Here is a 27,290-nt window from a genome sequence, read left to right as displayed (position 1 = left end):
TTATACCTTGTCTTCCCCTAGTTACTGTATCAATCCATGTTATACCTTGTCTTCCCCTAGTTACTGTATCAATCCATGTTATATCTTGTCTTCCTCTCCTGTGGTGTTTCTCCACCCTTCCAAGCCTGCTATCATTCCCCAAGGATCAGTCCCTCCTCACCATGTGCATAAATATGTTAAATGGAGCTTCAAAATTCTACCCTCCAAGGACAAACTTGGCTTTACCCTCTCTAAGACAGACTGGCACGCATACATAAAAAAACCAGATAAATCATAAGAATTGTACCATGTTGGTATTTTGTGAATTGTGGTAATAATTCCACTTGTGCAGGGTTCTAGATCATCTGGATTATACTTGGGAATGAGAATGGTGTTTCTAATTAGACAATTAGTGGGCATTGTCTGTGTGATCATTTTTTCCTTCATATATGTCAAGATAACATATTGCTTCCTCAGTCTGCCTAACAGTTTTACTTAATACAGTGATCAGTGTTTGGTTCCATGTTTCAAGCACCTGAAACCTTTGATTTAATTTAGAAAATGGAATTTATACAGCATTGTTTTGAACTATAAATCATAGCACTAAACATGCGAACATCAGAGAATGATAACATCAGCAAATTTTGTGCTGCGACATTATATGTAGATCATACTACAAAATAAGATATGTGGAGGGGGGTCCCAAATGAACAGTCCTAAGTGCACTTTATCATAATTAAAATACTTCTTAAATTGAGAACAACCGGTATATTCAGTTGTATAAGATGATAACTTTATAAGTTTTAAACATTTTCATGGTTGGCCTTAATAGTTTGTAACAGGAGTGACTTCTGTGCTCTTAGAGACTAAGTTCAGATCGTTGTGGAGGGGAGTACAAATAGTCACTCCTTGATCACATATTAAATAGTAACAGGTTTGTTAAGTCCTCTTAAGAATGATTTTATAGGCATTTAAAGTATCATACATTTTCATTCTGAGAAGCTGGCTAATTTATGCTATATTCCCTATTAAAAGAGGACATACTGACTTAAAATTAGTTTTATAAACTAAAATAGATATAGGCATAATTTTATTTTTTTGTGCATTTTTAAAAACTCAGGGCTGCTTTTTTACAGAAAAGTAGTTTGGTATAGAAAAAACAGCGTAAGAGTAGAAGTTGGTATATCTTCATGTGTTAGTCCCAAGTTTGTGATTACCTACCGATTTCTATTAAGGTCAATTATTCACCATTTCTTACTTCAGTTTGTGCGTATGAAGTTTTACTTGTTGTTATGTGCCATTGAGTCGTTTGCGACTCATAGCGACCCTATGTAGAAGTACGCTAAACTCTGTTCTATCCTGTGCCTACCTAGCCATCTCAAACACACTTAATTACCACCACTCCAGTCACAGAATCTGCCAAACATGATATCCCTCTCCAAGGACCATTCCCTCGTTGCAACATGCCCAAAGTATGTCAGACGAAGCTTCAGAATCCTTGACTCCAAGGAGCATTCCAGCTCCACCCTCTCCTTGACAAGCCTGTTTATTCTCCTAGCAGTCCATGGTATATTCAACACTCTTCTCCAGCACCAATGCTCAAAGGCATCAATTCTCTTTCTGTCATCCCTATTCACTGTCCAACTATCTGATGCATAGCACGTAATTGCGAAGACTATAGCCTGGATCAGGCGCACCTTAGCTTCCAGCCTGACATCATTGCTCTTCAGTACTCTTGAGAGGTCCCTCACAGCCGACTTTCCCAATGATTTCCTGGCTGCTGTTACCAAGAGTGTTGATTGTGAAGCCAAGCAAACTAAAACTCTTAACTATCTCAGTCTCTTCACCATCCATACTGATGCTGCCAATTGGCCCAGTGGTGAGGTTCTTTGTTTTCTTGATGTTGAGCTTCAATCCATATAGGAGGCTGCAGTCCTTGACTTTCTGCAGCAAGCGCCTCAGGTCCTCCTCAGTTTCAGCAAGTAGGGTTGTGTCATCTGCACAAAGCAGGTTGTTGATGACTCTTCCACCAATCCTGATGGAAGACAGGATTGTCTTCGTACAGCCCAGCGTCTTGGATGATCTGTTCTGCATACAGATTGAAAAGGTATGGAGACAGAATACATCCCTGACGGACCCCCTTCTTGATTTTGAACCATCCAGTGTCTCCCTGCTCTGTTCTGACGACTGCCTCTTGGTCCAAGTGTAGGTTTCGCATTAGCACAATCAAATATTCTGGGTTTCCCATTCTCACAGTCAGCCATAGCTTATTGTGATCCACACAGTCAAAAGCCTCTGCATAGTCAATGAAGCACAGATAGACATTCTTCTGGTATTCTTTGCCTTTTGCCAAGATCCATGTAACATTAGCTATAATATCTCTAGTACCACGACCTCTTGTAAATCCAGCCTGCACATCTGGCAGTTCTCTGTTGACATCTTGTTCCAAACGTTCTTGGATAATTTCCAGCAGAATCTTGCTTGCATGTGATATTAATGATATTGTTCGATAATTTCCACACTCTGTTGAGTCACCTTTCTTTGGAATGGGAAGTTTTACTTGGAACTCTAAAATGCTGCTTATTTTCTTTTCCTCCTGTAGGATAGTCTTGGCGGTAACAGCAAGACAGCTATGGTAGCAACTGTGAGTCCAGCAGCTGATAACTATGATGAAACTCTTTCAACTCTGCGATATGCTGATCGAGCCAAGAATATTGTTAACCATGCGGTGGTCAATGAGGATCCCAATGCACGCATTATCCGAGATCTTCGGGAAGAAGTAGAAAAGCTCCGGGAGCAGCTAACCAAAGCAGAGGTATGAGACACAGCTGAGTAATGAATTATGATTCTGGGAAAATGCAGCAACGCTAGAACCTCTCCTTAGCCTCAAGTGATAAGGAATTAATAAATACTTTACATAGACTTTCTGAATTTCCTACAGTAAGAGAAATTTGGGCTGAGTAATATATAGAGTGGTGAATTGTCATAGTTGAAATTTAGGGAGGATTCACGGGTGTTAAAGGATTAAATAGAAGAATTAAGGAAATGCAGCATTTTTATCCATAGGCAACAGAGGAAGATACAGTTTTTTTAAAAAGGGTGAGAATGAAGGAGAAGCTTGAAATGAAGTGTATATGTATAATTTTTTGTGTTGAAAATGTTGAAGACTGGACATGAAATAACTAGAATAGAAAACAACTAGATTATTATTTTTTATACTTCTAATTTATTAATCTGTAGAAGTTAGGAGGGGAAGCTTAAAGTTGCCCTGTTGATGTTATGTGCCATCGAGTTGCCTGCAACTCATAGCGACCCTATGTACAACAGCCCTAAACCCTGCTCTATTCTGTGCCAGTCACACTCTTCCGACACATCTACCCCTATGACACCAGTCACTGAATCAGTCCACCTCATAGAGGATCTTCCTCTCTCGTGCTGTTCTTTCACCCTTCCAAGCATGATGTCCCTCTCCAAGGACTGGCCCCTTCTTGCAGCATGTCCAAAGTATGTTAGACAAAGCTTCAGAATCCTGGCCTCCAAGGAGCAGCGTGGTTTGACCTTCTCAAGGATGAACCTGTTTGTTTTCTTAGCAGTCCAGGTTAAATTCAGTATTCTTCTCCAATACCAAAGCTCAAAGGCATCAATTCTCCTTCTGTCCTGCCTAGTCATTGTCCAACCCTCTGATGCATAACAAGTGATTGCAAATACCATGGTCTGTATCAGACACACCTTAGTCTCCAGAGAGACACCATTGCTCTTCAGTACTTTGGAGACGTCTCTAACAGCAGACTTTCCCATGGCAATACGTCTTTTAATTTTCTGGCTGCTGGTGCCAAGAGTGTTGATTGTGGAGCCAAGCAAACTAAAGCTGTGAACAATCTCAGCCTCTTCACCATCCATCCTAATGCTGCCAATTGGTCCAATGGTGAGAAACTTTGTATTCTTGACTTTGAGCTTCAATCCATATTGGAGGCTGCAGTCCTTGACCCTCTGCAGCAAGCGCTTCAGGTCCTCTTCAGTTTCAGCAAGCAAGTTTGTATCATCTGCATAACGCAGATTGTTGAGGGATCTTCCACCAATCCTGATGCTATACTTCTCCTCATAGAGCCCAGCTACCTGGATAATCTGTTCTGCATATAGGTTGAAAAGGTATGGAGATAGAATATATCACTTATATACACCCTTCCCAATTTTGAGCCATGCTGTTTCTTTGTTCTGTTCTGACAACTGCCTTGTGGTCCAAGTATATATTTCGCATTAGCACGATCAAGTGTTCTGGGATTCCCATTCTTATCAGAGTTAGCTGCAGTTTGTTGTGATCCACACAGTTAAATGCCTGTGCAGAATCAATGAAACAGAGAAAGACATCCCTCTGATACTCCCTGCTTTCAGCCAAGATCCATCTAACATTAGCTACAATATCCCTAGTACCACGACCCCTTCTAAACTCATCCTGCACTTCTGGCAGTTCTCTGTTGATGTGCTGTTCCAGTAGGTTTTGGTTACTCTTCAGCAGAATCTTGCTTGCACATGCGGAAGGCACACAATAGGAATTTTAAGAAGGGAGGAATGGGACCACCACACGGGGACTCCAAGCAACCCTCACCCCGCAAGTAAATGCGACCTAGAGGTCTGGCAGATCAAGGCGGTGCCAGAAACCATTGGGCACACGCATAAGGGGCAGAATAGGAAATGGGAACAAAGTTGCCTTATAGACATTATTATTTCAACTTTTTCATGTGTTATATGGATTCTTACTGAAAAATAATTATAGATGTTCGTGTATATTTACACTGTGACTGCCATAGTGAGCTTATTGTGAAATGACATTTGCTGAACACTGAGGTTGCTAAACAATGGAACCAACTTGAAGCCCCTAACAACTTGTTTCAATATTATTCTGTGTATTCTGTAATGTGTAGTCTTTATGTTCTGATAAAGAATTTGAAAACTTGTAAAATTCTCAAAGTACATGAACAGAGAACTGCCAGAAATTCAAGATAGATTCAGAAGAGGCTGTGATATTATGTGGATTTTGACTGAAAGTAGAGAATACAAGAAAGATGTTTACATATGTATGCTTTATTAGCTATGCAGAGGCATTCAACTGTGTAAATCCGAACACTTTATAAGTAACATTAAGAAGAATGAAAATCCAAGAACACTTAATTGTACTTATGCAGAACCTGTATGTAGACCAAGAAGCAGTTTCTTGAACAGAAGAGGGGCGTACCGTGTTGTTTAAAATCAGGAGCAATGTGTCACAGGTTATATCCTTCGACCATACTTAAGTCAATTTTTATGCTGAGCAAATAATTTGAGAAGTCATACTATATAAGGAATAATATGGCTTTAAGATTGGAAGATGATTAATCAATAACCTGCAATATGCAGGTGACACAACCTTGCTTGCTGAAAGTGAAGATAACTTGAGCACTTAAAAGAAAATCTAGGACTACAGCCTTCAGTATTGATTATACCTCAATATTAAAAAAAAAAAGAATTCCTCACCACTAGACTATCATGAAAGCGAAATTATTGAAGTTTTTAAGAATTTAATTTTAAATCTACAACCAGGCGAGAATAAAATAGATTAATGAGATCTTTTAAGGATCAAAACCTATGCACATCAAAAAACTTCTTCAACAGGAAAAAAAGGAAACCCAAAGACTGGGGGAAAATATTTGGTAATGACATATCTGATAAGGTACTCATATCTAAAATTTATAGAATACTCCAGTACCTCAACAAGAAAAAGGTATATAATCCATTCACAATCAGAACCCTTAGAAACAGCAGACAGCAGTAAAAGAAATCACATAACATTGAATTAGTGCATCTGCTCCTAAAGGCCTCTTTAAAATAGTAATGAACAAGATTATCATTTTAAAGTCTAAGGGGTGTGTGACATAAGCGATTGCATTTTTCAGTTGTCTCATATGCATGTGAAAGTTGGAAAATGAATCTTAGTCTTGTGTTTCTCACAATTCTTTTTCTGGTATTAAGTCATCCTCAGCCCATGGTCAAGACAATTACAGACAAATCAATGAAGGCAATTACCTTGATTATGTTACTAAAGATTCTTTAGATTAGAGAGTTTATACATATGTGGCATGTACATTAAGTGTTGAACTGCTAAATAAAAGGTCTCCTGCTGTAATGATTCACCCTTGGAAATCCAATGGCCAGTTATCATGAGTTAGAATTGACATTAGCGAACTAGACTTTTATTGTTTGGCTTAAAGGTCACTCAGATGTCCTCCAGAATTGAAATTTCTTCTGTTCATTATAGTACTGTTTACTCCATAAGCCTCCCAAATAAATTCCATGAAAGTTCCAAGAATATGTGCCTTTTGCTGTGTATATAAAACTTTCCTAAGTACAATCTAACTTTCACTTTCATATGGAATAGTCTTTTTATTTCATTATTATTAAATTTTATTAGTCTTAGTGAACATTTACAGAGATTTTGGGTTTTCATTCATTCATTGATGCACTGTTTTCTCTACCCTCCTCCCCAGTTCGTTCTTCTTCCTCCCGCCCCGAATGTCTGTTTTAATTGTCCAATTGCCACAGTGCTTGTCGAAGCTAGTTCTGATTAATCTCCTTTGTCAGTGTGTCCTTTGCCATTCCCTATTTCTCCTCCCTGAGAGAGACTTTGCCCTGATTCATAATGGAATAGTCTTAAAATACCATTTCACTAGTTTTGTTCTTTAAACTGCTGTTGTGACTTCATTTTTTGCATTCACAATTTTAACATTCTTTATTCCAAACATTGACCAACACTTTTCCATGTACCATTTGGGCATGATTCCTCATCGACCTATTACGTACTCCTCTTCTATTTGCATTCTTTCTCTGCTAGGAGACTTGTTTAAATCCAGTGCCTTGCATGACACTTTCCCTAGTCAGTTGGTTCAAATTAACTTGTTTTCCACATTTTTTTATGATCTGTAACCTAGTTAGGCAGTTTTGATATATGTAGACGACTCCTTTGGTTGCCAGTCTGGGGCTGCTTTCAATCTGGAAAGATGAATGGAATGGCTGGCCAGATTGTGCTAAGGTTTTTTTTCTGGTTGTTGGTTGAGATTTGGGTGTGGCCATTGCTCGAAACTGGGTATGAGCGGATTAGATTTGGCCTCCTTTTTAAAAAGGCGTTTAGTCATCAGTCTGGGGCTGCTTTCAGTCTAGGAAGATGAGTGGAGCAGCTGACCAGATTCTGAGAAGGTTTCTTTTCTCGTTTTTGGTTGAGACTTGGGTGTGGCCATTGTTCAAAAGTGGGTGTAAGGGAATTAGATTTGGCCTTATGTTTAAAAAGGCATTTGGATGTGACTATAATGATTTAAAAGTATGTAACTTCTCATCATAAACAAAATTATTTTCAGTCCCATATCTAATGCAGTAAAATAAGTTGTTTAGCCTCAGTTTTATAGGAAAAACAATTGAAGTCCAGAGAAATTAGTAATTTTTCCAACGTCACCCTGACTAAAATTCTTGCTACTCTAAAACGATTTCTAATTATAACGGGTGTATCACTGTGTTTTGTTTTGTTTTCTTGGTATGTGACTGTTATTGTCATTCATTTTGGAGGCGTTTGTGCAGGAAGAGTGTGGCTTCAGTCTCAGTGACCTTGGATGGCTTTTTACTCCCGGATCCCCTTTTCTTCTTTTTATTTTTTTTAACTGCCTTTATTTAACATTATGTCTTCTAATGGTTTTTTAAGTAATTTTTGCTTGTGTTTGTTTTGAAGTACTGATCAACTTTACCATTTTGTGCCTACCTTCAAGTATATTACCTAAATTATACTAAAAAGGGTTTGCTTTGTGTTTTGCTAGCTTAAAAATTTAAACTATTTGCTTGTTCCACATATAATTGCAAATACAACTTAATTTTTCCTTTACTCTGTCATATTGGCTTTTATTTTTTGCCTCTTGAATTTTGTTTTATTTTGATTCAAGATTCTTAGGTATTTTGTCTGTAATAGTTAACATCCTAGCCCCAGACTGGCAATAGTTTATGCTGTTATGTACAGACTTGAATATCTCGAGTTATAAGTGAAGACTAATGAACAAAGTATAAGACTCTAGACACAGATAAATGGGAATTTAAAAATAAGCTATTAATAGCTGTGATTATTATAGTAAAAAATTCATTTAGGCCTTTACAATAGATTAGAGGGTAAAGAAGGACTTAAGCCTTTTCTTCACACTTGCACTAGATAGATTGGAATGAGTGTGGTTCTTAAAACAGTTCAAATGTTGCCAATCAGTCACAGTCCATTTTTGTGTTTTCAGTAGATCGAAGACCTCAGTGTGTTGTCAAGCTGACAATGAGGATTGCTACTCCCTTTTTAGAATTAGCTGATTGTTTTTTTATGAGGCTGTCCATATACACGTCTCATGGAGTATTTTCCTTACAGGCAATGAAGTCCCCAGAGTTAAAAGACCGATTAGAAGAATCAGAGAAGCTAATCCAGGAAATGACTGTGACCTGGGAAGAGAAATTAAGGAAAACTGAGGAGATCGCACAGGTTTGTGTTTCCTGACTTGAGAGATATAAACCTTGTGGTAGTTTGCACAGTGGAAATCACATGTTTCTGGTTCTGTTTTGGATTTTAGTTTTGCAGATGGTAAATCGAGCAACACTCTTAATAGGAGCTTATATACAAGAAGTTCTGGATGGTACAATGTAAAGTGGTTCAAACCCTCCCACTGGCACCTTAGAAGACCGGCATGCCAAACTGCTTTTGCAAAGGTTAAAGCCTTGAAAAGGCAAGGAGCAGTTCTACTCTGTGCTCTGCCATTAGTCACATTGACTTGATGACAACAACAGACCCAGAGAGTCTGTATTTTATGAAACTATTTAAGGAAACCAAGAATATATGTATAACTTATGTTTAAATGTAAGAAATACTTTTTAGTGTCAGAGTACACTTTAAAACATTTGGTAGATAAAATAATGGTTTTTTAGCCTTTTGCTCGGAACACCTAGTTCTTTCGAGTGCTTTACAAAAATATTAATAGTAGTTGTTAGGGTGTGAGTTTTCTTACTTATGACAACTCAATAAAACTAATATGAAATAACTAAACCTAAAATGAGTATTTCTTATTGTTTAAGAACCTTACTATATGTAGAATTGTGATCTAATGGATTTTGGGAGCATTATTAGTATTGGTAGAAGGTCCTAAAAAATTGAGCTGTCTACTTACTAAAATGCTGTCCTGTTAGTTTTCTGTCCTCTGTTTTATAAATGTATATGATAATGAGAAGCTCAGTACTTAATTTATTAATCTTTTCATTATTAAATAACTCTAATGGTAACTATATAATAAAACATTTTATTCTTTCATTTCTACTCATGACCCTAGTAATTTCCTGTAAAGCCAAGACAGTAAGTGTCCTGCCTTTTTATTTGTGCACACTTACATGTTGGGCTTTGTGTGTGGCACTTTTTCTGAAAATTTGGCTAGTTAAAGATTATCTGGATTTAGGATACTTTTTGGCTTTCATATTACATTAATGACTGTTACCGTTATTCTCCTAAAAAAACCCCTTTACACATATTTTACTCATTTGATGCTCTTCTTTTTAAGTTTTTCAATTGAAGATGTTTTATGATGTGTCAGTATATAACTTACTGTGAAATTCATTCCCCTTAGCATGACCCTGCAGGCCTAGAATTATCTTCGCTTTTGCCTATTTAACAATCTCATCTCATTATCTAAATTGAATTTTAACTTACTCTTTTCAGAAACCGTTTGGTATAGGACAATTTAACCCAATTCACACCTCTTTCTTGTCAAAGTTAAAAATCTCTAGTATTTTCAACTTTTAAACAGAATACATAGAATTTTCTACAAATAGTTCCCATATCATGATGGTATTTCAGTCTGATAACTCTACTGTAAATTGGTTCTGATGTAAATCAAATACTTAATTTTCTTTTTTACTTTTGACAGTCATTGTCTTTTATTATGTCTTTCTAAATCATGACACTGAAAATTATAACATCAGTAAATTATGCATTCAGCATTATATGTAGTAAATATTATTAATAATAAGATGTAGGGGGAAAAGTGATGGTTCTAACTGTGGTTTGTTAGAACTTGTATATGCTGTAAGTTGGGGACTACTTGTACATTTTCTGTCACTCGGTAGAGTAAGATGTTGTAGGACAGTTCTTAGCATAATCCAGGTATTAGACTTAAAGTACATAGTTTGCTTTTCTTTACAAAAACTCATGTTGTTGAATAGAAAACCAACTTGCTTTGTACATTTTTATCCAAATCACTGTAAGATTTTAAAAATATTTTTAACTATACCCAATGCTATACCTTAAAGATTCATCTAATTGATAATTTATAAACACATTCTACTGGCTTTGCATAGCTTGTCATCAGCATTCAGATGCTGACCAACTAAAACTAGGAATTAATAAAATACATTCTTGCAGCTTTTATGGTTGGATGAATGTTGCATTGTTCTTTGGAAGAATAATAGATTTATAAAGCAAGATGTGCCAAGTAAAGAACTCTATCAGGAGTTATCAAGTCATATTTAAAAACACCTATAGTCACCCTTGAATAATTCACATTGAAAAAACAGTTATCGCCATACCTGCCTATATAATAAAGTTGTTTAAAAGCCAAACAAACCTCTTACAGAATTTTAAAAATAATGTTGATTGTGAGAAAACAACATAATAAAACCACAATACATATCATTTGGTTGCACTTAAGGGAACCTGGGGCCAGTTTTATTTTCTGTCTCCACACTTGATTGTTTTGTATAACCTACATTTTTCATTTTATCTTACAAACTTTTTCTCATTGGTAGAGAAATATTGGTGCTCATTATAGCAATAATTTTTTAAATTATCTATTAAAATTTTTTATGTTTTGAACCTCTCATGGGCTTGAGCGTGGAGAAGATGGTGAGGATGGCGCAAGATAGGGCAGGGTTCTTCTGATCTGTGTTCATAGAGTTGCTGTGAATGATATTGGAATGGACAGCACCTAACAATAAGAGAACCTCTCAGAAGGAATCACACGAGATATAGAAGAAATCCTTCATTTTAGAAGCATATTTTCTGTATAAGGATAATAATTTCTTAGGATTGATGACTGAAGTCTTTCTATCTTCATTAATCTGTTTAGACTTTGTGGAACAGCATTATTTTGTTCTATGAGAGACAGATTCAAAGTTCCAGAACCAAAATATCCATTTTATAATAGTGTATTTGTAAGCTATGTGTACTAACTGAATTACTGTACCCATATAAATTAATTTGTATCTCTAGAACCATCAATTTTTTTTCCTCTTTATTTTAAGTGTATTGTAAGCTTACTGGGTGGCCTTACATAAACTATTTAGTGACATTCGCTTCCTAAACAACATGCCTCTGGAAACTACGAACTTTGATTAATGTTGATAGTTAAAGAAAGGCTACAGGCCTTTTGTTCATAGGGCTGTTAGGAATCGTGCTTGACTTGAAGGCAATCAACAACAACAACAGCAACAGAAATCTATAGTCTTTTCTCAGACGTAGAGGTCCTTTGTGCCTATGACTCATCACTACTTGTTATTTATAAATAGTTAAAGATACTTAATATTTTGCTGATTCATACAACTTAATCATAAGAACTTTGAGTTGTGATGATATTATGTATTGTCAATTCTGAAACATCTCTTAGCTGACTCTCCAGCAGGTTTTTAAACACACTAGATTGCATGGGCCCTTTTTTCTCCTGCAGAACAGATGGTAGATTTCAAATGCATATCTTTGGGTTGGTAGCATAGCTCCATACCATTTAGCCACCAGAACTCTCTTTTAAGTTGTAGTATTCATATATTCATAACATACATGTATTATTTGGGGCACGCTGGTGGTGCAGTCTGTAGGGAATCAGCATTGCTTAACAAAAGACTACACTTCTCTGGCAGTTTAAATCCACCATTGACTGCATAGGAGAATGACATCCTTGAAAACCCAGTGGAGGCCCGAGTGAGTCAGTTCCAGCTAGATATTAGTGAAATGTTTTTTTTTAAATTTTCTATTATATAGGTTATAATGCAAATGATAATAAAGGACTGTGTTCTTTTTTCTTTTTACTGTTACAGTAGCATTTATATTTTTACATATATTTTTAAATGTAATATTGGTTTACGTTAGCTACAATGTAAACCAATATAACATTTAAAAATCTAAGCATCTAATGTTAGATGGATCTTAGCTGAAAGCAGGAAATAACAGAGGAATGTACATCTGTGTTTCATTGACTACACAAAGGCGTTTGACTGTGTGGATCATAACAAACTGGCTGACTCTGAGAAGAATGGGAATACCAGAACATTGATCGTGCTAATGAGAAACATGTACTTGGACCAGCAGGCAGTCATCAGAACAGAGCAAGGAAAAACTGCATGGTTCAAAGTTGGGAAGAGCATACGCCAGGGATGTGTCCTATCTCCATACCTTATCAAGCTGTATGCAGAACAGATTATCTGGGAGGTTGTGCTCTATGAGGAGAAATGTGGGGTCAAGATTGGTGGAAGATCTATAAATAGAATCTGCGATATGCAGATGATACAAACCTGCTTGCTGAAACTGATGAGGACCTGAAGCGCTTGCTGCAGAGTGTCAAGGACTGCAGCCTCCAATATGGATTGAGGCTCAATGTCAAGAACACAAAGATTCTCACCACTGGGCCAACTGGCAGCATCAGGAGGATGGTGAAGAGATTGAGATTGTACACAGCTTTAGTTTGCTTGGCTCCACAGTCAACACTCTCAGCACCAGCAGCCAGGAAATTAAAAGGCGCATTGCTATGGGAAAGTCTGCTGTTAGGGACCTCTCCAGGGTACTGAAGAGCAATGGTGTCTCTCTGGAGACTAAGGTGCATCTAATACAGGCTCTGATCTTCGCTATCACTTGTTATGCATCAGAGAGTTGGACAGTGACTCAGGAGGATAGAAGGAGAATTGATGCCTTTGAACTGTGGTGCTGGAGAAGAGTATTGAGGGTACCATGGACTGCTAGGAAAGCAAACAGATTCATACTGGAAAGGGTCAAACTGGGCTGCTCTTTGGAGGCAAGGATTCTAAGGCTCTGTCTAACATACTTTGGACATGTTGCAAGGAGGGACAGGTCCTTGGAGAGGGACATCATGCTTGATATGTTGGAGGGACAACGCAGAAGGGGAAGGCCCCCTATGAGGTGGATTGATGCAGTGATTGTTGTAATCGGGATGAGTGTTTTGGAGATGGTGCAATTAGCACAGAACAGAGCAGAGTTCAGGGATGAAGTACTATGAGTCGCTATGAGTCGCAGGCGACTCGATGGCACATAGCAACAACAACAACAACATATTGGTTTACGTACAAAATTAATATATGTTGTGTTTCACAGATTCCTTCATTCACAAAGAGTTTGGTGGGCGGGGGGGGCGGTAAAGGAATAAGAAAAGATCCTGTGGAGACCTGAAAAGATGGGGTGATAGTGGGCATAGATAAATGAAGATTGGTTTTATAAAAATCAGTATATGGGAATGAGCATATGAAGGACTGTATTCATAAGGAAAAAGTTCTTGAATGCATCTGCAGGTTAGTTTTGGTAAATTTATGCCGCACTTTCTGAATGCTGCACTGTGTCATGCACCAAGCTTTGTGCAGGGTTATAATGTAACATTATCTGTGTTGTTCCAGAGCTTACAGTTTTATATGGAAGAAATGGTTCATTAAGCACATGGCTATACCAAACGTGATGCTCCAAATAGAAGAAATTGTATAAAAATGCCTTACACTAAAAACAGCATTGTTGACAGTTTAAGGGACCTTAAATATTTTCCATTATTCCATATGACTATAGTATAGGGTTTGAAAGTGAAAGTGACAAGCTGTGAAGAAGAGAATGGAACAGATTGAAAGGCCTTGTGTATTTTATAAAAAGAAGTTGACCTTTATTCTTACTGGGAAGTCACTGAAGATACTAAGCAAGAGAATGTCTTAAAGTTTTTACTTTTCACATACAGTGAAGTTAAGTAACATGCATTCTCATTTGCTCATACATAAACAAATGAGCAAAATCTATATGTTAGATAATTTTTAGAGAAATGAAATATATGGATTCAATAGTATACTTGGTTGCTTCTTGTATTATTCTTTTATTTTTTACAAGCAGCCTTGATAGTGCTTTGAGCAACAGCATTTGCCTGCTAACTCAAAAAGTCAGCAATTTAAATCTGTCAGCCACTTCGCCGGACGAAGATGAGGCATTCTGCTTCTGTCAGGGTGCACAGCCTTGGAAACTTCATGGACAGTTCCGTTCTGCCCTAAAGGGTTGCTATAGAATTGACAAGTGGAAAGTAGATTTGGATTTTGTTTTTCAAAATAAAAAAAAATTGTAAGGAAATAAAAGTTTATATTGTGTGGAAATAAGAGAAAAATGGAACCCTCTGTAATACTGTATCCTAGGATTGCATAATTACAATGTAGAATAATTTTGTAATTATTCTATTGTTACAAGATTTATGTATTTCCAGTTTGGGGCTTGTATCCAGTTTGGGAAGATGTGTAGAGCAGCTGCAGCCCTTGAGCCTAGTCTTAATTGTTTTTTGGTCACACATTCTTCTAAGTGGTATAGCACGGGTCTGTCACTTGCTGTACAGAGGTAACCCATGGTTGCTGTGATGCTAAACACTATGACACTGATGTGTCAAATGCGATAATAGTTACCCATGGTGGACAGAGTGTGATGGAGCGTCCCCATTAAAACAAGCTTGGAAGCAGGAGTGACATCCACTTCCAAAATAGCTTGCCTCTGGAAATTCTGTGAACTTAGAGAAACGATTATACTTATACAAGTGTTCAGGGCTTTTGTTCATATGAGTCACCTATGACTCAAAGACACTTAACAACAAACAATAATTCCTCAATAACTAGAGCATTAACATTTTACTGTTATATTTACAGGAGCGACAGAAGCAGCTTGAGAGCCTGGGCATATCCCTTCAGACTTCTGGTATCAAAGTTGGAGATGATAAATGTTTCCTTGTTAATCTGAATGCTGATCCTGCCCTCAATGAACTTCTGGTTTATTATTTAAAGGTGAAGTAATACTCTTTGCTACTAGTTTTCTACCATAAAATAGTGTAACACTTTGCAGTATTTTTTACAAAAATTTGAGGAATCAGTTTTATTTCCAAAACAGTTAGTACATTAATTTCATTTTAATGAACTGATGTGTACAAAAGCTTAGAGTTCTGAGGCAGCTTTTCCTTTTTTTGGTCTTTGATGTTATTAAGTCTTGTGACATAAACACTGAACTCAGAAAGTTCATTAACTTAGTAACTACTGTTGTTTAATGTGCTTTGAGTAAAGTAAGTGGATAAATTCAACACTTAAAGATGACTTTTAAAATACTTATTTTTTAATCAGTAGGCTATATCTTTTGTGACTTAAAGGAAACAGTGTTTTATAAACTAATAACAAATTTTTGTTCTCGTTTTAGAAAATGTGCAAAGCAAATTATACACCTTTTCACCAATTTCTGTGCAATTCAGTGACATTGATTACATTGTTTATTTTTAACAACCACTCTCACTCTCCTTTTTTGAGTTATTCCACAACCATTAACATTCATTCACTATTCTCTGAGTTTATGAAGGATATCTTCTTGTGAGGGGTTTGCTAGATCACAAGGGGAAATGTTAAATAACATAACATTCTTAAAACTACTTTAAATGAAATTTATGTTTTCAGTGACTCTCAGGAAAATGATAGCTAGCTAGCTAGCTAAAGGGACTGAAAGGGTCACAATATGGAACAAAATAAAATCAAATACTAGTATACTTTGTAATTCATAAACCATGGGACATATCAGGAAGACGTGAGACTTTAGATAAGTATGAAATTTCAGGCCCTTCATAAATTAGAGGAGTGCTCCAGAATTCTTTTTTTAAACCCAGAACTTAATTATATAATGGACTATAATGGCACTAAAATTGGACCAATAAATATTGATGTTGTTGTTGATTGTTGCTGAGTTGAGCATAGCAACCCTATGAACAAAAGGCGAAGCCTTTCTATAACTATTGTCATTTCTCCCAACTTCATAGAGTTTCCAGAGGCATGTGGTTTAGGAAGTGGATGCCATTCCTGCTTCTGAACCTTAATCAACCTGGAAGTTCCACCAAACACTGCCCACAGTGGGTAGCCACTATGGTGTTTGGCACACCTTTGGCACAGTTGTTCCATTATGGCATTGGAGACTCCCAGTGGGACAAGGTGCAATGTCACAGCCAACTGAGATTATCTCAGCACAGCAAATTGACCAGATTGTTGTATGACTTAGAAGAAGAATGTTCCTCCCAAATAAAGTAACAAGGGACTAAAATATAACCCCTCAGGCCCAACTTGTAAGTATAAGGGCCCTCCAGGAAGTCTTGTTGACTCTAAACAAGAGGCTTAAATACAAAAACAACCACACAATCCCCACAGATCCTCAACCAGAACAAGAGCACCATCTTATAAGCTGTAGCTGCTTCATCCAACTCCAAAATGGAGACGAGGGCCTGGATTTATATGCTGCTGTTGTAAAGTGTCATTGAGTAGTGACCCTATAAACAAACGATCCTAACCCTATTCTATAACTATTATCCTCTCTCTAAGTTCATAGAGTTTCCACAGGCATATTTAGGAAGTGGATGCTACTCCTGCTTCCAAGTCTGTCTTAATCTGTGAGCTTTACCAAAAAATGTCCACCGTGTGTAACCATTATGACATTTGATGCACTACTGGCACACTGTTTTGTATCACAGGAATCCCAAGTTACCTCAGTACAGTGAAATGACAGGAAAGTGCTGTACCATATAGGAAAATGTTAATTTCAAACACAGTTAAATCAGTCATGAGGGCTGCAGACTCGAGGACCCAAATGTCTTTTTTTTTTAATTTATTTTAAAGTTTGCAGAGACTTTGGATTTCTATTCATTCATTGTTGCAATTTTCTCCCTGCTGACCCATCCCCCCCCCCAGTTTGCTCTTCTCTTTGAAAAGTAAAAGAAAAATTCTTTTATTGTTATACAATTCTTTGCCCCAAGTCCACTTCACTGTGCAGCCTTAGTTCTGGACTCCTGTCATGACAATAATACCTTAAATTATGTATACTGTATTGAAACAGATGAGGGAGAGAACTGTTTAAAAAGGATATACGATTAGGTATTATTGTCATGACAGGAGTCTAAGTGACTTAAAAAGCCCCAGCTCCCACACAAATCTCTCATTGGCTCCAAAAAGAGTCTCCCAGCCCACTCTCAGCACTGACCAATCTGACCAAAACTGTCCTCCATCCAGCACAAAATAATTCACCCTTCCAAAAGTCAAATGAACTCAATAAATATTAGGAGTCATATTTTTTCCTCATATGATATATTCTATATATGTGAGATTAGCTAAAGGGACATATTATTGCTGTTATGTGCTGTTGAATCAGAACTTAGTCATAGCTGACCCTCCAGTGGACTTTCGAAGACAGTAAAACACATGGAAAGAGATTGCCGATCTTTCTCCTGCAGAGCAGCTGAACCACGTACCTTTGGGATTTCAGAGAGCTTCTTACTAGGCCACCAGAGCTCAAAAGGGACATAGGGAAATAAAAATAAGATAGTAACATTGAAACCAACTTTAAGACCTGAACATTGTGTAATTTCACTTCTAAAAAGACTGAAGAATTGATATGTTTTCCAATTTTTATCAGAAATATCCTAGAATAATTACTTGGTGTTGTTTTGATAAACCTCTTTATAAATAATTTTATACGTCTCTTTATAGTTTATCTTTTTGAAGAATGTCTTTGAGATATACTGTGATAAGTGTACATCTCAGATATTGTGATACAGGGACTTGAATCACTGGATTGGGAGGGTAATGACCTGTCTGTGTTCAGTGACCAGATGTTTGATTTCTGGTTGTCTTTTGGTGCGCCTGATACAGGCCGTGGTATTTGCAATCGCTTGTTATGCATCAGAGAGTTGGACAATGACTAGGGAGGACAGAAGGAGAGTGGATGCTTTTGAGCTGTGGTGCTGGAGAAGAGTACTGAATGTACCATGGACTGCCAGGAAAACAAACAGATTCATCTTGGAGAGGATTAAACCAAGCTACTCCTTGGAGGCAAGAATTCTGGGGCTTCGTCTGACATACTTTGGACACGTTGCCAGGAGGAACGGGTCCTTGGAGAAGGACATCGTGCTTGGGAGGGTGGAGGGACAGCGCAGGAGGGGAAGACCCTCTATGAGATGGATTGATTCAGTGACTGGGGTAATCGGGATAGGTGTGTCAGAGGCAGTGCGGTTGGTGCAGGATAGAGCAGGGTTTAGGGCTGTTGTGCATAGGGTCGCTATGAGTCGAGAACGACTCGATGGCACATAACAACAACAACAACAGTCTAAAGATTCTTCCTCCATTAATGGAAGTTGGCTCTGTCTAGCCACCTTACAGTGTCCTCTGAGGTTGAAATGAGTTTGAGATGGTGAGGATGATAGGGCATTCAGATCCATTGTTTATAGTCGCTGGGAGTTGCATTTGACTCGACGGCATATAACAAATTCATTAAGACGTAATTTATAAATAAGACATTCTGAAAATACAAACTATTTAACATATCTTTCTCTTACATAATACTCATGATAACTTATGGAGCCCTGGTGGTGTAGTGCAGAGGATGTTGGACTGTTAGTCGAATGGTTGGCAGCTAGAGAAGGTGGATATCTGTCACCTATATAGTTCTGCACACTTGGAAACCTAATGGATGGTTGCTGTGAGTCAGACTTGATAGCAGAGTAGTGTGTTTTGTTTTTTTTCAGGTATAGTAACTTAGGTGTATATTATCCTTGTCTATTACAGAATGATGCATGATAGTACCTCTTGCTGCATTAATGTTGGCAGCATTTCATGTTAGAATATCAGTTGTAAGCATTCATGGTTTAGTAGAGGTGCAGTATTTGTGTATGATTCAAATATTTTGTCCTTTTTACTTCTTAGAAGTATGTTGGGTTGTTCCCCACCTCCATCTGGTGTCATGTAGCTGAAATCTGAATGCACAAACACATAAAAGCAAGAGAAAATCCTGATTTATATCTGTTTCTCAACTTTAAAACTAAACAAAGAAACGTTAGACAACTTTTGGAAAGCATTCAAAATATTTCTGGTCATCTTGTGTGGAGGTGTTTGGATTGTGTTTCAGACTGTTTGGTCAGTCCTGTTTTGGCAGACTTGGAGGCAGTGTTGATTTCTTGACTGCCCAAGCTAACCCCATAACAAGAATATATTCATGACAAAGCACATTCAAAGGGATGATCTCAGTCCAAGAACAGTTTTTGCTTCAGTAAAATGATACCATGATGTGGGATGGAGGAATTTGGAGGCAGAGAGGTTTTTGGGCTTTGGGTGTTTTTTTTCATTGCTTTCAAATTCTCTAGTCAATTTAGATACTAGACAAATGACTTAACATCTCCAGATGCCCTTAACCACTCCATCTGTAAAATCAGTGCTCTGGATTAAAGGATCTTAAAGGATCTTTGAAGTTCTTCCTAAATTACATGGTCTTATTACTTTTCCCATTTATTTATTCTGTCTAGAACTGGTAGTGTCAAGATACAGTAGTCAAGACATTGTGAGAATATAGCTCATAAACTATTTTTCATCTTGTTTGTACATGAAAGGCACCTTGCTTTGTGTGTTCCTGATAGACACACATTTCAGTTAGACATACATATGTTCTATGAGTGATTGTTTAAAGTGTCAAACTTGTTGCTGGAAATTATTTTATAAGCAAGCTATGCATTATGATCACTTCCCAATCATTATGTCTTTTGAAATCTATTTATGATTGGTCTTTAGGTATCTTTTATTTAAGCCACTCTAGACAAATTATAGTAAAGCTGCTAAAGCCAGAGAGGTAAAAACCTCTCAGCAAAAGAGAAATTTTTCGCTAAAAGGAGCAGTAGAAAAGTAGTAAGACTGCCAATGGTGAAAACTTTGCAAGAATTGGAAAAACAAGGTGGTCCTGTTAAGTCTGGCTCCCCCAGGTTTCACTGTATGTTGTTGTACTACCTCCTAATGAAAACCTATGTGGCCTCAGGATGTATTATTTTCCTTTTTATACTAGTTTATTTACAAAGTTCATGTAAATAGTTTATCACATTGGTTCTTTCTCATTTCCTTTACTCACTCCTCCCTCCACCCATCAAATTGTGTGACCCTATGATTAACCATTCCCCCACCCTACTTATCCTCACCCCTTTGCTTCCCTTCCCCCATTGGATCCTCAAACTTGCTCTACAATAATGGTTTTATACAGTATTTGTCCTTATGGGACTGAGTTAGTTCACACAGCTTAATGCTCTCCAGTCCCTCCCAAGTTAGGTATCAATTTCCAGAAGCATTGCTCCTGTGTACTGCATAGTATTCCATCATGTGAATGAACCATAATTTCTCAATCCATTTGATTGTGGTTGGACATTTGGGCTGTTTTCCATGCTCTTGTGATGGTGAAGAATGCTGCTATAAACAAATCTTAATTTGTGCATCAGTTCTCATTTTCTCAGGGTGTATTTCAAGCAGTGGAATAGCTGGGTGATATGGAATTTGTATGTTCAGCTTTCTGAGGAAACACCAAACTGCCTTCCAGAGTTGTACCATTTTACAATCCCACCAGCAGTGTTTAAGAGTTCCTATCTTGTCACATCCTCTCTAGCATTTATTACTTGTTATCCTGTTAAACTTTACCACTGCTACTAGAGTGAGATGGTATCTCATTGTGGTTTTGATTTGCATCTCTTATTGCCAGTGATTTTGAGTGTTTCTTCATGTGTCTCTTGGCCATCCAAATATCTTCTGTGAAAATTTTTTCCTTGTCTTTTGTTCATTTTGTAATTGTGTTATCAGTCTTTTTCTTGTGGAGGCCCTTTAGGATTCTGTAAACTTCTGATATTGAGACCCTTTCTGAAATGGTATATTGTCAAGTTTTTTCCCAGTCAGTAGGTTTTCTTTTCACTCTGTTGGAAAAAGTATTTGATGTGCTCAGGGATTTAATCTTTAGAAGGTCTCGTTCATCAATTTTATGCCCTCCAGACTGAGCATTTTTGTCTGTATTTGGCAGTCTCTTTATACCCTAGACTAGGCCATCTAAGCTTGATCCCAATTTATCTCTAATAAACTTTATGGTTTTGGGCTTTACTCCCAGGTCTCTTGATGCACATTGAGGGGATTTTTTTTGTATGGTGTGAAAAGTGGATCCCGTTTCAGCTTTCTGCAGGTATTGGTCCATTTGTTGATACAGCACCATTTGTTGAAGAAGTTGTCCTTTCCCCATTTGATGCATTTTATCTCCTTGTCGATATCAGTTGATCATAAATAGCTGGATCTATTTCCAGATGCTCAGTTCTGTTCCATTGGTCTATGTGTCTGTCATTGTACCAATACCATGCTGTTTCGTTACTACTGCTGTGTAGTAGATTTGGAGTCCAGGGAGTGCTAAGCCTCCTGCTTCATTTTTGTTTTTCAGAAGTGCTTTGCTTATTTTCCTCTCCAGATAAACCTGACAATTTCCTTTTTGATCTCCTTGAATAATGAACTTGGTATCTGTATTAGGATTGCACTGAACATGTATATTGCTTTTGAAACCATGAGTTGGTAGGCCTGGCCCAGCTTCTTCCTGCGTTCATATTTTTAAAGACAAGTTGAGGTTCTCTCGTTGGAGGCAAGGATGTTGTTGTTGTTGTTATGTGCCTTTGAGTCACTTGCGACTCATAGCGACCCTATGTACAGCCATAAACTCTGCTCTTTCCTGTGCCAATTGCACTGTCTCTGACACTCCCATCCCGATCATCCCAGTCACTGAATCAATCCACCTCATAGAGGACCTTCCCCTCCTGCGCTGTCCGTCCACCCTCCCAAGCATGATGTCCTTCTCCAAGGACCGGTCTCTCCTCAAGGAGGCAAGGATAGTGAAACTTTATTTGGCATACGTTGGGTATATTGTTAGAAGGAGCCAGTCTTTAGAAAAGGACATCATGCTTGGAAGGAGAAGACCATCCATGAAGTGGATTAACACAGTGACTTTAACAGTGGTCTTTATCATTCTTCAAGTTTATTTCTCTGAGAGTTTGTTCTGCATCTAACTGTATTATTTTTTAAACTTTGAGTCTCCTCCCACTTAATTATAAACTTTTCAAAAACGAATGTATTTTTTTAAAGTAGAAAATAATTTAGTTCACAATTCATTAGTGCATGAGTGGGCACAATACTAAATCTCTTTGCTGTTTCTGTCTTCTAGCCAGAACCCTTATTTCCAGAAGAAATAGATGAATGTTAACAATGTTTTCATAGATACTTTATGTACTTATATGCCAAACCATACCAGAAGCAGATCTACTGCCATTGAGTTGATTCTTGATCATGATAAACTCATATTTTACAGAGTATAGCAGTCTCAACGAGTTTTCTTGGTTCCATCTTTATAGAAGCAGGTCACAGTGCTGTAGGGTCCATTTGAATCATCACCTTTAGAATAGTCAAGTGTGAGATATGGATCTTGTTTCAGCTTTCTTCAGTTCAGTTTTCTAGCACTATTTTTTTGAAGAGGTTGTCATTTCCCAATTTGTTGAAGAGGTTGTTATTTCCGCATTTGATAGGTTTTATTTCCTTGACAAGTATCAGTTAACCATAGATTGCTGGGTCCATTTCTGGGTTCTCAATTTTGTTCCATTGGTCTATGTGTATGTCACTCATTGTGCCTGTTCAAGATAGTTTTCTCTATATCCTCTGGATCTGTTCCAGTACAAATGTATGTATACATTTATATTAATACTGTCTCCTCGTTTATTTACAAAGATAGACTAATAACATGTTTGATTCTAATGATCCCTTTAGTTCATCCACCAGATATTTCAGTAGCGCTATCTTGTTTATGTATTTCTGGATGTATTCTTGTATAAATGAACTCTAAATTGCTAGACAACACAAATGCAAAAATCTTCTGCTTTCCTCCATCATCCAGCAAGCTTTGTCTCATAGAAGTCAGTCACAAGTCAGATCTTAAATCATCCAACAAGCAAAAACTTTAATTCTGGCTCAGTCTCCAGAACTCTGTCCTGTTACACCTTGCCAAGATCTCTCTGCAGTTGGTTAACTCTCTTTTTTGGGCTGTTGATGATGATGTAGATAATGAATCATGTGTCTGTAGTTGAAGCAGGTAAAGACCATGCCCCCAGAGGGACCTAAGGAAATAGATATAAAAGCTATTTTCAAAAGTCCTACCAAAAACCCCCACAAATTCTTCAATCAAAACAGCTTCAGAGGGAAGCCTTTCTCTAACCTTAGTCTCATCCGGCTTTGGGCAGGTGTTATGAGGCTTTCTTAGTTATGCCAATTATGTGCCACTCCCATTCTGCCCAAGTAAATATAGGCTCTGAGACACCCAGTTTTTCCTCCATGGGTCTGCAGATGTAGTTCATTGCTGTCTTACACCTGTGCTGGTTCTCTGCTACCTCTGTTGCTATCTTTACTGCTACTGCCACCACCTCTGTTACTGTGTTTTCTTCTCATTCAGGAAACTCTGGCCTAAAGAATGCACTGCATTCTCTTACTTTTCCTTTCTTGATGGTAGTGAGATTCACATTTTCTGCCTCAGAACCTGCACAGTTTATGCCAAGTGGTATGACAAACTACACAATCCCCACTTTAGCAGTCTGTTCATTTTACTTGCATGTTCCCATCTAAAAATGCCATTTACATTATTTACAATATTTTCAAGTTCTCCAATCCCCTTGATGTAACACAAACATTTATATTGGTATACTCTTACTAATCTACATGGTGAAAATTACAAACACAATGTAAAAAAGCCACCCATTATATACAAGTGAAATAAACTCTAAAAGGAGTACAAAGATGAAAAAGTCATTCCTATCCTTTGTCTATTTGATATTTTCAAATAAAGTATTTTTCTTCTAAAACACATATATTTTAGGACTGTTATACCCATCTTCTTAGTTATCTAGTGCTGTTATTATAGATAATACACATAGATGGCTTGAGCAAGACTTTTTTTTTCTCTTTTAAAGGTCAAAAGTCCAAATTAAGGGTGCCACTTCTAGGGAAAGCCCTTCTTTCTCTCTTTCTATTTCTCTCTCTCTTTCACTTGTTGAATAAAGTTCTTATTTCTTTCAGCATCTGTAGATGGGGCATTACTTGGAAAAGTTCTTATTTCTTTCAGCATCTGTAGATGGGGCATTACTTGGAGAAGTCCATGTGTCTTGTCCAGGTGTCAAGAAGCTTTCTTAAACAGTGAAGTAGGTAAAAAAAAAACAAACAAAACAAACCTAAATTCCTCTCCTGACAATTATTTCTGAGATCCTCTTCCTCCTACCCCTACACTCAACCTTTCCCCCCTTTTAACTTTAGTTAAAAGAGATAAAAGATAAGACCACACCCTTGGAAAGCTTTCACTTTGCAATGGGATTACAACTATTAACAGATCATTATACCTTTTATATAAGTGGTAGGGAAACAATTCAAAGCATGGTACCATTTATCTGATAAGTCTGAAATATTATCTCTGATTATTTTGATTACCTTATACCATCAAAGCACTTTTAGATAATTTCCTGCCCATTTGTGTTTCTAGCCCTGCTTGAGTGCTCAGTCCATAGGAATTCATTATGTTACTGGTTGAACATACAAAAACTTAGACTAGACTTTTCCATTTTTGAGTTAATATTTCCACCTCAGATATATTGTCACTGTATGTAAAAAAAGCAAGCACCATGTGGGGACAGACGTATCTGGCCTTTACCTACTTCACAAAGGAGACTTGTCCCCATCAATAGCATCAGTAACACAATAGCATCAGTAACACAATAGCATCAGTAACACAAAATCAATTCTCTTGAGGACAGATATATTCCTCACTTTCCTATACCTTTTTGTACTCGTCTCAAAACCAATCTTACTGCTTTAATGAATCCAAAATCTGATGTGATAGCGCACCAACCACATAGAACCATGTTGGGGAAGTCAATAGGTTAGTAGCAAAATACAGTTAGTATGGTTTCTGAAATGTGCTCACAGGCACCTCAGCCTTGAGCCTCATGGTTTAGGCCATTGTTCCTAAGTTCTCAGTATTGCACATTATGATCCCCCGCATCCCTAATTGTTAAACAAACTTGGGCAGAGGCTCTTGGCTCTGGTTCCAATGGTGTAGCTGTTCCAAGATCCCATTTTACATCAAGTCTCTGGTTTGGCTATGGCTGCTGCTGCCATAGGTGTAACTGGAACAAGAATTTTGAGCCCAAAGGATATGTTACATTCTCTTGTTACTGCTGCTGCTTCTTCACTGGCAAGGAAGGTTTAATTCTCCAGCTGCTAGATTGATCAATTTAATGGCAAGACTAGCTAGTCCCCTTGTGGATAAGCTAACATACCCCATTTAGATATTCCTACCCATTTACATGGCAAAGTCAAAGCATGACTAAGAAAGTTATGTTGAAAGATAAATTCTGCAGTGTATATCAGCAGATATTTATATTTACCATGTATCATGTTTCTGTTGTGTTTATGACTCAAACCTGGCTGATGGTACCTGACATGTATCATGTATCAGGGAGCTCTGGTGGCATTATACTAGTTACAGAAAGATCAAAAGATCGGCACTTCAAATCCACCAAGTGTTCTTCAGGAGAAAGATAATAAAGAGTTAAAGAGCAGTCTACTAAAGAGTTAAAGCCTCGGAAACCTGATGGAGGGTTGCTATGAGTCAGAATGGTCTAGACTGCAGTAAGTCTATGTATTGTGCACTGTATTGGCTTCAGGAGAAGATCAAGCGTACTTACAGGTTGCTGTAGTTAGAGAAAAATAGAAAAGTTATATTATTTTTTACGTGGAAGAGGGTTCGGAGAAGTCAGTCAGACAGCTTCAAATACAAGATAAGTTCACAAAGAGGTCTTGAAAGGTTCTTTTAATTTATTAATAGATGTGGTAAGAGAGAATATTCCAGGCAAAGAGAATGTTAGTAACAAAGATGTGGAAATTAAGTTCTGTGTAATCTAGGAAAATAATATTAGGATTTCCCACACACACATTCAAATTGTAGTAATACTGTTGGTGAACCTGAAGCTTTTCTCTACTGCTTCCTCTCAGTTGAAACAGATTCCAAAGATGTGGCTAGGACTCAGTGCTGCACTTTCTTATGGGAGGAGGAACGAGGTTATACATTGCTTTTAGACAAGTACTTTTGAGTTTTTTCATCTTCTTTATGTGATTGTAGATCTTTTTTCTTTTTGACACTTTCCCCTTTTTGGAACTTCCCCCATGTTACAGTAATGTTGGTGTTGTAAGACAAGGGAAACCAGAATGTTCTCTATGTAAAGAAACTTCATGAGATTGTTCAGGAAGCTCAGTTAATAGTAAGGAATTATTATATACATGGAATGTCTTCTATTAAATATATTTCATGTGGATCTGCCAGGAAAGCATAAGATAGTTCTGGACCCTTTTATTCCTTTGGACATACCGCTGCAGTATAATAAAGAGGAGGTTGAGATATATTGACTATTTGAAGGTAAAACAGAAGAAAAGTAGTGTGGTAGAAAAGAAGAGACATTTTTATGAATCTAAGAAGATAAAAAGAGAAATCCAAAACACAATTCATTAAAAGGAATATTTGCAAGGAAAGTAAAGAATTCACTTGCTTTGATAACAGAGGAAATGCTAAGGAAATTATTGGTTTTAAAAAATATTTCTTTAATCTTTTTATGTGCTCATCCTCTTTTAAATACTTGGAATGCAATGGAAACAGGATAGACTAGTTCTCTGCTTTTATGGAATTTCCCATCTAGTGTGTAGAGGTGAACAATAAATTCACAGACTGTTAAGGAATTGAAAGATGGGCATATAATAGTGATTGAGTGGCTATTTCAAATTGTGAGTTCAATAAACAACTTTTTGTGCATGTGACATTAGTCTTGGGATATAAAAATACTGATATCAATACCAAGATTAAAGGAAGAACATTCCAACTGAATTCCACTAAAGGCACTGGAATGGAAATATGGTCTTTGTGCAAAGAACAAATGAAAGGCTGGTGTGAATGGAATATTATCACATTAGGAGAGTGTTAAAGAGCTAACTTAAGAGTGGTAGGCAAGGGTTAGATCAATCAGAACTGGCTTTGACAAGCACTGTGGCATTTGGACAAGAACAAACTGGGAGGAGGGTAGAGAGAATAGTGCAACAATGAATGAATGGAAACC

General features: G+C 37.4%; 1 protein-coding gene across 1 annotated transcript in view; it reads left to right on the top strand.

Moving 5' to 3' along the window:
- The window catches only part of KIF13B (kinesin family member 13B), a 326,452-nt gene that overhangs the window by 145,262 nt on the left and 153,900 nt on the right, over window positions 1-27,290 (top strand). The window contains exons 11-13 of the mRNA XM_006884878.1: window positions 2,582-2,794; window positions 8,399-8,509; window positions 14,950-15,084. Of these exons, the coding sequence (XP_006884940.1) occupies window positions 2,582-2,794; window positions 8,399-8,509; window positions 14,950-15,084 (459 nt within the window). The remainder of the gene's footprint in view (window positions 1-2,581; window positions 2,795-8,398; window positions 8,510-14,949; window positions 15,085-27,290) is intronic.

The sequence above is a fragment of the Elephantulus edwardii genome, unplaced genomic scaffold (genome assembly GCF_000299155.1).
Source record: "Elephantulus edwardii isolate Elephantulus edwardi_28Jun2011 unplaced genomic scaffold, EleEdw1.0 scaffold00038, whole genome shotgun sequence".
Lineage (NCBI taxonomy): Eukaryota > Metazoa > Chordata > Mammalia > Macroscelidea > Macroscelididae > Elephantulus > Elephantulus edwardii.
Note: the sequence above shows the minus strand (reverse complement) of the source record. Positions and strands in the feature narration are given on the sequence as shown.